Below are 12,714 nucleotides of genomic sequence, written 5' to 3' on the forward strand. Positions count from 1 at the left end.
GCTCCGCCCCGGGGCGGGGCCGGCCGCGGCAGGAGCAGTGGCGCTGCCCCCGGTGCCCCCTTCCCGCTGCCGCGGGGACGGGGTCTCGCCGCAGCGGGGGAACCGCGGCTGGGCCTGGTGGCTGGGATTTGCCGCCGCTGGCAGCCTGCTGAGCCGCAGCTCTGGGGGAAGCCTGACCCCTTTTCCTGAGCCCTCTCGAAAGTCGGGGCGGGTGGTGCCCCTCTGACCGCAGAGGGAAGCCGAGGGAAGGGGACCCGCTGCCGGCCGGGGAAGGAGGTGGCCGGCTGGAGGCGCAGACGCCGTTCCGCCATCTTACCTCCGCGCTGGCTGCTGTGCAAGAGTCGAGCGGCAGCGGAGCGTGGCGCGCCGCGACTGCGCCAGGCCCGTCTTCCCACCGCGGGGGAGGTGGGTCTCCCGCGTGGGGCCCTCTCCGTCCGCCCTCGGCGCCGGGAGCCGGGCTGGGGATGCGGGTCGGGCCTTGCAATTAGAATGTATCAAGGAACGGGGCCAGAAGGGAAGTAATAGTTCAAACAGGGAATTTCCTGATGCCTGTCGGTGTGAGATCCAGTCCTTCATGTCACAGTCATGTCCCCGCTTGAACTTAATGGTGTCTGTGTCTTTTTTTCCTCTTAAAACCACACCTAACCGTTGCCGCTCAAAACTCTGTATTTGGAATAACCTACAGGAAGAGAAAGAATCAAGTGGGGCTAGCTGGGAGTTTAACAAAGCACAGAGCCCCTGCTGATTGAAAATCAGGAACCTTTATTCATTACAACTCATTTCACTAGGAAAACAAATCTATGTTTGGTTGTGCCGAGTCACCGGTTTAGTCCCACAGTCTCTTTGATTGTTTGGCTTTCTGTCTTGCTGTCAGTCATCTTGGTTTGAAATTTGTCTCTTTGTCTACAGCATTGCAAAGAGAAAGAGACATTCAGCTTTCACAGGGAAATGAACTGAGGGAGCAGATTATCATATCTGACCTGAGGCCTCTTTTTTTACAGCTTCTGGTCTTGCTGCCAATTAATGCAGAGCTGAGATCAGGATTTCCCTGTTCTTCCTTTCTGTATCTGCTACTTAGAAACTGATCTTTCCTAAAGCGGTGAGATTCCTGAGTTTGGAGGGATTCGTGGTTGTTTTGTTCTGTATTGGTAGGTTGTGGGGCAAGATTAGTTGTTGGTTGCTTTTTAAAGACAGAACTTAACAGGAAATCCTTTAAAAAATAAATTATACAAAGCCAAATTCTGCTCTTGTTTACACCTTGGCAACTCCACTCACTTCAACACAAGGTCAAAAAACAAGGCAGAGTTTGGTCATAGCTCTTTAAAATTTCTTCTTTGCATGTGTTTATAAATAGGCTTGAAACATGTCTCTGCTTAGCTGTAAATTACTGATTCCTGAGCCTGGGGAGAAACACACAGGGAAGAAGGTAATTCCTACTGGAAAAACTCGGATCCACCCCCTAGTCCCAGGACTTCTCCTTCAGGGAAGACAAAAAGTGTAAAAAGAAAATGGGAAATTTATTCCGTGTTGTTCCTCCTTAGATAGCTGCTGATGTGCATGTGTGGGGAGAAGGGTCCATGGCACTCCACAGGTACAAAGACAACTTCTCAGTTGTGAGAGGCGGGTAGTTTCATTAAACAGAATATAGATAGAGGTGGCCAGAGAGGAGAGGCAGCGCACAAGGAAGAAGGGCTGGTCAGTACGTTGGCAGGTTTCCACTCAGTTCCATATTTCATTCTTCCCCATATTAAAGTGTGAATGTGGCTATTTTATGTTCAGTTTGTAGAGGGAACTGAAGTCAAGCCTTTCAAGTAAAGTGGAAAGGTGGAGCATATTGAATTAAGGCAGTTTGTTGGCCAAGGGTATATTTAGAAATAGCACAGGGTTCCAGAAAGTGCTACAGGGAACTTTCATGAAAAATAGGCTTAGCTGGCAGCTGGCCATCCATTTTCTTTTCTCTCCAAAGGTTTTCATGAACAGGAGCTCTGAAGCTGGGAGTAATCCGACATCATTCTGATTTCTGGTGAGTTCAGATGATGATGTTCACTGGCAATAGATGAATTCCTTTATGGAGTTGTCTATGACTTTTCTTTGAACTAACATATATGTATTGAGAAACTTACCTGACCATTTTTGTCCCAGTAATTCTTCATATGCTTAGGTAGAAGGATTTGGGAAAAAAAGCTTTACCCATGCTATTTCTGGTTCTCGATTCTACCCAGTAAATAGAGGAACCAGTGCATAAAAGTTCAATTAAATTACTTTAAAGTTGCTGACATTCTTAAAATCCAGAAATACCAGATTTGGTAACAGGCTGGGTTTAATTCATGTCTCATGTTGGCTTGCCTTATCCTTACAATGAGGTACTCGGCCCATGAGCTTGCAGGCTTCTTCGCTTTGGCCTTTGCCTGCAGCCTGCCTATAATCCAGGATTTTTTGGTATGCTCATTTGTAACTGTGTTTCCTTATCCCAATCATCCTTCAGTCCAGCTCTCCCCTGACCTTCAGGGAAACACCATAGCAGCCAACTTTTCTGTTTAATGTTTCACCACAAATTTGTTGCTGTGTTGACTTAAAAGTTTTTCAGTAGGCTACTCCATGACTTTTCCAAGCAATACAGACTTTCCTCCTTGGAAACCAATAAATGGCTTGTTTTGCTTTTACTGTGTCAGGCTGGATCTAGCAAGGCGAAGGCCAACAGTCTTTGGGTTTTTTAAAAAATGTTCTGTCAGTAGCTCTGTAATCACCATTTCTATTCAGTTCTGCTTCATCCCAGATCAGCAAGCTTTAAAATACCCAGGTTTTTGTTGACAGAGCATTAAAATGCCATCCTCTGCACTTTCAGATGGATTTAAAGGCACACTTGACACTGAAATTAAAGGGAGCTGGAAAGACCTAAGCCCCTTATATTTCCATGATTTTCTCTGTTGACAAGCATACTCTTTTTAATTTTATTTTATTTGTAATCTTCTTTCCAAACCAGTTACACAACACATAGTTCTGGCCTCAAGCAGCTTTTCTAGCTTCCAAACATCAGTTGACTGTGTTTGTGCATCGGCCTCTGCTGCAATGCCCACTTAGTTGGTGTTGTCTGCTGGGACAGCCTAAGCAAATTCTACCAGAGCACCCCAGAGAGGCAGAAAGTGCCCCACACCCATTGTTCCACATGCAGTGGCTGCACTGAGTTTTCAGCTTCCCATGGGATAGATAGTTCAGGCTGGAAGGGACCAGCTGGTCCAGCCTTCAGCTCAATGCAGGGCCAACATCAAAGTCAGACCAGGGTGCTCAATGCTTTTCCCAGTCAGGCTTCATCCTCCAAGGATGGAGATCCTACCACGTCTCTGGGCACCTGTTTTAGTGCTGAACCACTCTCCAGTTGAAAAATTTTTTTCCTAGTCAGAATTTTTTAGTCAAAATTTTCCTTGCTGTTCTTTGTGATCATTGCTTCTGATCCTTTGCTGTGCACCTCTGTCAAGAGTCTGGCTCCATCTTCCCTGTAACTCCCCATTAAGTACCTGAAGACAGCAGTTAGACTTCCCCACCCCATTAGCCACCTCCTCTCTAGGTTGGACAAATCTTCAATGTCTCTTTGTACATCAAGCTGCTGAGAGAAAAACTTGAATTGTTGACAGAGACACGAGTCTTGCTGGTTCTACTGAAATAGGTGCATGCCAAGCTAGTTGCAAGTAAAGAACTGTGTGCCAGGCTACATCTTGGCAAGTCAATACACATTTATTTGCCATGGTTACTACTCAACTGTATAAGCACATTTGGTGTTGGCAAAAACCCTTTCCCGAGCCATGTTAAAAGGCGTAGCACACACGGAGCCTAAGAAATGGTAGCATCATTCTGTTGGGGAAAAAAAATTATTCCAATACTTAGACAAGTCCCCTGATTTTGGTATGTTTATCCAACCCTGGCCCTTGGGAAATCTGGCATCACATACCATTTTATCACAACTGCCTCAGGCTTATAGGAAGGCTTTAGTCTAGCTCTCATAGCTGTTCCTGTCTTTACTAAACAAAACTACGCCTAGGCTAGGATTACTTTCAGTTGTCAGCCTGAAAAGCCATTTTCTATACAAAACAGCAAACTGCCACTTTTTTTCAGCATTGTGTGACATGGCCGCTCTTTAAATGTAAAACTGCACAGTCAGTGAGTTACTGAGTGGCAGGAGAGACTGGGCTTTCCTCCCTCAGTAAGTAGATTTCATGCCCACACAGACCTAGAGAGCAGAGATCCCCCCAACTGTCTCCACTCCTACAGGAGGAGGAATCTGTACTTCATTGTGTTTCAGCACTCAGGGATCGTTGGTATCTATCGCACTTAGAGGAAAGAATCAGTATAACATGATAATTTGTGGGTTTACATTCACAAAGAGGGGCTTTTTTTCTGCGTGCTATAAGCAATTGTAAACTCTTTCATGGAGACTCTGGAAAATTTACTTGGAGTTTGCACTGAGTGGTTTAAAACAGAAGCCCAGCAATATTGTGCATTATACAACCCTCTCCCACATGCCTTACAAAGCCCTTAAAATTGTTAGAGCTCCACCAACCTGTACCCCCCTCCAGGAACTGTCTTATTTAAGCATAAATGCTGCCCCAGAATGGATGCTGGGGATGGAGAAGAGGGGTCCATGTAACCACACTGTCACTGCTGCTTCATATGGCCAGGCCAAGGCTAAAGTGGGAGAGAGAGGTGGGGGATCAATGGAGTCTTTTTTACTCATGGCAAATCCACATCTGCGTTGATGTTGTCAGTGCAATGCAGTGTTCACATTTTCAAACTAATGCCTGCCTGGTCGAGGAGTTATGTATTAACCAAGTTAGCCATTCTGCCAGGAAAGAACAAGGATACCATGCATTTCAGCAGTGCTTTTCATCAGATCATTCCTACTTACTTTACAAACAGAATTAAAGAAGCCTCACAACATCCCTGTGAGGTAGGTGGAAATTCTTACACCCATTTTACAGGTGGAGAAAACAGGCACTGAGAGGTAAAGTGATTATCACAGCAAGTCAGAAGCAGAGCTGGAAGTAAATCTAAGATTATTATCCTAGGTCCACTGCTCTAGACACTAGAGAACACCAACTCCCACATGCTAATGTAAGCTAAGACACTACCTTTCTCTTCTACTTTTACCTCCTTTGGTGATTTTGACACTTGCATCTTAATGCTCCTTGCAGAGAGCCAGTTATTTATTTGCACAGAGAGCCAAGGGCGTACACACACCTTTAAATGATCCAGGCATGGCTCTAATTGTTCAGTGACTTCCCCCTTCCCAAGAAAATAATTTTCCCTGTTCTTTATATCTATGTTTTGTGTACTTATTTTTTGAGTAGAATCATACACTGAATCCACAGCTCTGAGGCTGTTATGCAACTTCACTAGCAATTTCTTGAATAAATGATTAAATTTGTCTCATTGAGAAGGAATAAAACACATTTATATGATATCACATCCAGAAATAGCAATAATCCTTTGCTCATCTGTAGGGCCTTCCATCCCAGGGCCTCCCATTCTATTACTAACACAATATATCGAGCCTCACATCAGCTTTGTGAGGTAGAAAATTATTCCCAATTGTACAAGAAGGAAGAATGACTTGCTGACAGTCCCACAGTGATTTCATTGCAGAGATGAGGCTGAATGCCAGAAGGCCAGACTGTTAGTTCCCTGCTCAGTTTGCCGAGAAGGGCTGTCTTGATGCCATGGCTCATACTTGGTGCAGATTTGCTAGCAGTCTGGCAGGGTACTTGAAAACCAGCTTGAAAAAAAAATCAACAAGCAGGTGACTGGATACAGGAGGAAAATGCTGGTTTGTTTCATTGTGCTGTCATGACGCGGAGGAAGAAACCACCTTTTCTGTGGCAGCTGTGAAAGAACTACAGGGTGTCCATTGAGTTCACTGCATATAGTGCATTTTACTGAAGTACTCCAGTGAAGAAGAATGACATACTCAACATCTGATGATTAAAGACTGGACCGCCCAACAGTCATAGTGTGGACCATATACCTGTGATGAATAAGGACTCATCTGAATTAGTCCAGAGATCTAATGAAGGTATGCATGTCAGAGGTCAGGAACAGGGATGGTTATTAAAATACTTTGTATGTAAAAGGACTTGTCAAGTAATTAGAAGTAAACAAGTGTGGGGGTGATTCATCTAGTCTGTTGGTATCTGGAAGGATCAGATGCTCTGAAGATAGAAGATATCTCATACTGAGCCGTTACAGATATATTTTTTTTTTTACCTCCAGGCAAGTGTGTTTCCTACCCCTTTTGATGAGTGGGCTGGTTTATGCTTAGAACCATTAAAACTCTCTTCTATCTTGCTATGAAGAAAATAAAAAGTAATAGATCCCATCTCATATAAGTGTAGTGATTTTGCTGTTCATCTGAATTTTTGCCCCTGCTTGAATTCTAGTAGAATACTGGGCACAGTGGACCCTTTTCCTGCTGAAAAACATTCTCTTTCCTCAGTTGCCTTTCATTTGTGTTAACTGTTCTCCTGTTTCCGTGTCAAGAGAGTGGATAAATGGTAGCCTCCAGATTCTCTCTCTGCACGTTCCTTCGCATGTGTTGCTTTGTCATATTCCTTCCCAAAACTGAGGAGGTACCTTCCAGTCTTCCTTCACAAGGGAGGACAACCTAACAGCCTTTGTCCAGGGGGCAAAGATTTTGACCTCAGGTGGCAAACCTTGGGAAAATATGCAGGCCCAAGAGGAGCAAAAGGATTAATAGTAAAAAGAAAAATAAAAAAAAAATACGTGGCACCGCTGTGATGCTGAAGAATCCCAATGCACCCTACAAACTTTCTACATATGTACAGCTTACTTCACTTAGCAGTGAAGTCTAGCCACCTTTGCACTCCTACAGGGCAGCTGCATAACAAGGCAGGGGAACTCCACCAAACAGGTTAGATCAGCGAGTGACAGAACTGACTACTGGTGGCTGCATGGGCTGGGATGCAGCAGGACTGGAGGTATGAGCCCACGCCTACCCAGAGCTCTTTCAGACACCCATTTGACTTCAATGGGCTTGGAGTCAGCCCTACTACAATGGGAGACCACAGAGGGTCTTTTCTAGCTAATGGCGGGATGAGTTTTATGCATTATGCCAAAGACCTTTTTTTTCCTGACCTGGATTAGAGCCTGCCCTGGGAACAATGGGATGGGCTGCAGCCCAGCAGAAAGAATTTGCTGAGCTGGCAGGGTCTGAGGTTTGCAGAGCAGAGCAGATGAGAGTGCATACCTGCACTTTTCTGGCATGAGGCTCAGTTTTGGGGGGACACAGCTGTTAACCTGAAGTTTTTTGAATGCATTGCTGCACTGTCTCAGCCGAAAGATGCTGCTGTAGTCCTAAAATTAGAAATCCACAGGGATTTAAACATTTGCAAGCACATGCTTTTCTGCCTTTTGTAACAAAAAAAGATTTTGCTGAGGCTCTGGGAGTTCTCTACAGACCTGTTGGCACAAAAGGTCTAAATCATATTTTGGAAGGCCTTGTTTTACTCGAGACTTTGGCATTTAATAGAGATGTAAACCACTGGATGGCTCCCATCTGTCAAATTAAAAACAAAGGATGTCAAAAGACTATTATGATATCAGACTTTTCAAACTTGAACAGCCAGTTTTGTATTTAGAGGTTTAAATAGGCACGTAGTTACCTAGACCCCAGGTTTAGGTACACAGGTGCCTTCAGGACTCTGGACCTGAGATTTGCTGAGTGCCTGTAAGTTTGGGAGCTCCAGGAACTGAGCACATGTCAGGATCATGCCATGAAGGCTTGTGTTTGGTTTCATGCTCTGGCTGCTGTAGCTGTTTCCTCCTTTCACAGAAGTCTTCCCACGCTTGCTTTGCTAAATTGAGTTGCAGATCTTTAAATCACAAGACTACAAGTAAAAAATATCACTTGAATTTATTCTTTCCAGTGCTCTGAAATAGGCTCGGGGCTGGATGACCCTCTTGGGAACAAATAATCCATCTGTGGGCATCTGCTAAATCCTAGTAGAGAGCTACTGTTAACCTTGCCCATTGTCAATGTCACTTGAAGAGCAGAAATATTTTTGACATAAAGGAAAATATTTTTACCTAACTCAGATTTGCATTCACAGAGAAACTGGGGACATTTTGACCCTTATTTTCTGAATAGAGAGGGGAAATAGTACTTACTATTTTAGTCTGTTGATGCTAAGCACAGAATTCACTTTGTGAATTAAATAACTGCAATTCCATGCCAACAGCGAAGGGGAGATCTGCTCAGCATGCCATAGGTGGAAACAGAAAAAGAAATACTAGATACAGTTGTTGATCAGTCATCCCCCTTGCTGGCTGCAGAGACAGATCATCCCCATGTTCCTAGAGAAATGTGGAACACAAAGCTTCCAGTAAATACGTTCACAGTGGTGACATTTGGGTTTCACTGCCACGTTAGGTTTCAAAAGACATCAGTTATGTGTACAATGTAGCTATTACTGTAAGGAGTTAGCTGGCATGTGGAAACAGGGAAAATGTTCCTTTTTAAATGGACATACAGGGCAAATAAGGCACAGTTACCATGATAGTACCTTTCCAGTTGAGAATCTCAAGAGGAAATAATATTCAAATGGCCATTTTAGCACTTTGCTTAAAAATATCTTTTGATTTCTTTCTCTATCTCTCCTTTTCTCTTCAACCTTTTCCTTTTCATGTGCTCCCTATATCCTGCACCTTCATACAGTCAAATCATCTGACCTGGCCCGGCTACTGGCTTTACTTAGCCTGCTGAGGGGTCTCATATCAGTGGTGAGTTCAGCAGGTGCTGAAGGCCCTTCCACTTCATCGCTCACCACCTCCTCCACTGCTTTCTTCACCCCTGGCTCTCCCTGACGTCCCAGCTGCTCCTCTTCTTGTTCCTCCTCTGCTCTTACCTTCTCCTCTTCCGGTTCCTTCGCTTGTGCATACGATGGTAACCTCTCATCAAATGCCCTAGAGAGATCTTCCAATGGTCCCATCCCAATCTTCTCCTCAAACTCATTGAAGGCTGATGGAAGGGGACTGGGCTCAACCCCTACTTCTGCGAGAGGGAAATAGTGGGGCACTGGCTTCTCTTCTTCCAGCAACTTGTAGCCTTTGGTCTTTGGGATGGAGGGGACTGTGATGGCATGGAGGGGCTTCTCTGGGACCTCCCCCAGCTGTTCCTCCACTGGTCTTCTCAGAGCCCTCCGGATCCTTTTGAGGATCAAGTGACTGATCTCCACCAGGTTGAGGAAGAGGGACACGGAAGCCACCACCAGCATGAACATAATAAAGATGGTCTTCTCCGTGGGCCTGGAGACAAAACAGTCCACAAGATTGGGACAGGGCCACCGCCCACAGCGGTAAAGGGGGAGAATTCGGAAGCCGTAAAGGAAGTACTGACCTACTATGAATCCCACCTCAAAGAGGGTTTTGAAAATGATGTGGAAGATATAGGTTCTCAGGAGGGTGCCCTCCAGGCGAAACTTCTTGGTCCCATCAGGGTTGTTGCCTTTGTTCTGATTTGGAGCCAGGGGCAGCTTCTCTTCATCCACCTCAGCTTGCTGACGCCTCTCAGCTTCCTCCCTCTCTCTCCTCTTCTCCTCCATGCGGACATGGTGCACGGCATGCCCAAAGTACATGAGTGAAGGTGTGGATACAAAAATGATCTGCAGGACCCAGAGCCGGATGTGGGAGATGGGGAAGGCCTCATCATAGCAGACATTCTCGCAACCAGGTTGCTGGGTGTTGCACACAAAGTCTGACTGTTCATCTCCCCACACTAGCTCGGCAGCTGTTCCCAGGATCAGGATGCGGAAAATGAAGAGCACTGTGAGCCAGACTCTCCCGATGACAGTGGATTGCTCGTTCACCTGCTCTAAAATGTTCCCCAAGAAACTCCAGTCACCCATTTCTTACTGTCTAAGGAAAGAAAAAAGAAAGAGAATGACCACAAATTATGCTAAATTTAAAAGATTTCAGGTTTTCCCACTGATGTCTTTTGTTGCTTTCAACCAGTAAGTATTTCCCTAATATGCTTTGAGAACAGAAAAAAGGTTGCTTGCTTGCTTATTTGCCTGATCACAATGATTTATTAGCAAGAGAAGGGCTGGGAAGCCAGAGCAAACTGCTTGCTAAATTCTTTCTTCCCTGGCTCTAAATGGGCAATTACTTTGCGGGGGGGGGGGCTATATTTAACTCCTTGTCCAGGTAAGAGTCTTCTGTGGTGCCTTGTAGGCTCAGTTGCATGAGCCTGCTTAAATTTTGTACACGTACAAACACTCGCCAGCAGTACAGTAGAACAGATTTATCAGCATGCGGCTGCAGTGGTTAGAAAAGAGAGTGAAGCTTTCAAGCACCCAAGCTCTTCTGCACACATGGGTCAAACAGATCTTGAATTGGTGCCCATCTTGCACCTATACAAACCTGGATTCTCTCTAAGGTTGCATATATTAATTCTACATTAGAAATCACTCTGTTAGGTAAGAATAGCAATTACAACACCATTATTATTTTAGTAATACTGTATAAGCTTAATAACTACCATATATACTAGTTTTGCTATATAGTATGCATGATATACAGTATAATGATTTGGTGTTCTTTGGGCTATTCTTTGTATCCTCTTCTGAAGTCAGTTGCCACACTGACTTTGGAACCAACCTGGAGAAAAACACAAAGGTCTATAACTGAGACCTAAAATACTGTTTTGTCTCTCTAAAATGTCAGTGCTATCTCAGGCTAACACAGAACTGGAAGCCAGCTGCAGGAAAGCTAAGAAAGTAGTTCATTTTCAAGTAATGTAAGTCAAACTTTACATCTGTCATTATTTTTGCATGATAAGAAATTATTCCTAGGCCAGGACTTCATCCTGCATATCCTCAACTTCCTACTATATAATTTTAGGCAAGAGAAAAATCTATGAATGAGGGAAATAAAGAGCAAACTTGTTTGGGATGGGCTGATTTAACATGGCACAGCAGTCTGAAGTCTTTGAGGAATGCAGAATATTACAGTGATCCAGAAAGACCAACTTGTGGACCATGACAAGTGAAGCAGGGAATAGCTGGTCACAGGGATCTAGAAGATCATCTCTTAGATACTACCTCCATCTATAGTTTCCTAGATGCAGACATACATAGACAAGTGCTGGGAAAAAGAATGTACAATCAACTGCATGGAAAACTGAGTATCTAAACTTCCCTCCTCCTTCAGATACCACTGGGATATATTTGTAATGCCATATATTACAACACACCATTGCATACCAGGCAGTTTCAACTACTGTGTGTACGTATTCACACATAGAAAACCACACAAAATATTGAGATTTCTATGGCTCTGGGGAATTTCACAAATTTTCAACAACAAAAAAAAATCCTTCTGATGTTATTTTTCTAAACCAAGATGGACTAATTTTCCTTGCCTTCAAACCTTGTAAAATTTTAACCTCAGACACCCATGTTAGAAAACAAAGAACAGAACACAGTCCTTTAGCTTGCACAAACACCTTGCATGCATAAGCAGCAAACATAATTTAATTGATACTTTCTCAGTCATTAAAGTTGTGCAAAAGAGTGTGTTAATGTCAGCACTTACATTAACAAATCTAGCAGAAGATTATGCTGTTTACATACATTATCTAAACTGATTTAAACATTCTCTTTCTGCAAATTCACAGAGCAAAGTACACCCAACAGTTACCAGTCATGTGCAACTCTGTAAAAAACACGACTACACACAATATAAACTTCATTGTCCCCCAGGCACCGCGGTTAACTCCATCCCTTTCTTTCTTTGTGAGTTACGCTGATATCCACAGCTACCATTTGAACATTTCCACTGCAGCACGCAAGAGCGGCATTCAAGATGTGATAAACCTTATGGAAAACTCACTGTACAAGAGAAGGAAAAATGTTTCCTGTCTAACTCCATCAAATGTCTCGCTTCAGCTTGCTACATTTGGCTAAACTCTTCCCGAGATCACTTCTGAACTAGTCACATTTTTCAAAACTCTGCCGTGACCATCCTATTTTCTCCATGTGAAGTGGTTCGAGATTGCTCAATCAGTTCAACTGCAAGGAACAGTTTTGGGTGGACTGAAGATAAGTGGTACAACCAGTTCAAATGTTTAGGATTCCACCTGTAAGCAGTCACCCCTCAAGTCTCAAGAAAGGTGCAAGCGATGAATTTAGGCAGTCACCTTTTCCCTTAAATTGCCTGTCATAAAGAAAGAGCAGGAGACTGCCTAAGCCCACCCAGAGTCAACAGACTCGTGTTCTTAACTCACTTGTTGCAAACCCCCACCCCGCACTTCCAGACGTTGCAACCTGAGCACACTACCAGCAAAAAAGACTGTATAGGTTAAGGACGTTGAGCAAGCAACTTGCCGCTGTGAAAGGCTCCACCGAAGAAATGTGTCCCCCTCCTCTCTTGGCACTCTGCAGGGAAGAGTGAACTTTTGTCTCTCTTCTTCCCTACCCTAAAAGTCCCAATCTTGTCGCACGACTGAGCAGATATGACTGAATTGGCTCTGATGGTGGGTTTTAGTTGCCCTGCAATATTTAAGCTCTGAGCCAGACGGCTTTATGAAGTGAGTGACAGTTAGTGACATGGGGAACAATAGGGAGAAAAAAATAGAGAAAGAGAGGCAGAGACACAGAGAGGAGAATCCACTGAACATGAAAAGCAGTGGGGGGAGAGGAACAGGCGACA

At 44.2% G+C, this 12,714-nt stretch overlaps 1 protein-coding gene across 1 annotated transcript; it reads right to left on the reverse strand.

The window, feature by feature from the left end:
* Positions 1 to 8,497: 8,497 nt before the first annotated feature.
* Positions 8,498 to 12,425, reverse strand: GJA8 (gap junction protein, alpha 8, 50kDa). Its single transcript, XM_010567245.1, has 2 exons — positions 12,390 to 12,425; positions 8,498 to 9,921 (listed from the first exon to the last, which is right to left on the reverse strand). Exon 2 carries the CDS (start codon positions 9,909 to 9,911, stop codon positions 8,715 to 8,717), a length of 1,197 nt encoding a protein of 398 aa, XP_010565547.1. The 5' UTR covers positions 9,912 to 9,921; positions 12,390 to 12,425; the 3' UTR covers positions 8,498 to 8,714.
* Between the last annotated feature and the right edge of the window lie 289 nt (positions 12,426 to 12,714).

This window comes from Haliaeetus leucocephalus, unplaced genomic scaffold (assembly GCF_000737465.1).
Source record: "Haliaeetus leucocephalus isolate CR32 unplaced genomic scaffold, Haliaeetus_leucocephalus-4.0 Scaffold228, whole genome shotgun sequence".
Lineage (NCBI taxonomy): Eukaryota > Metazoa > Chordata > Aves > Accipitriformes > Accipitridae > Haliaeetus > Haliaeetus leucocephalus.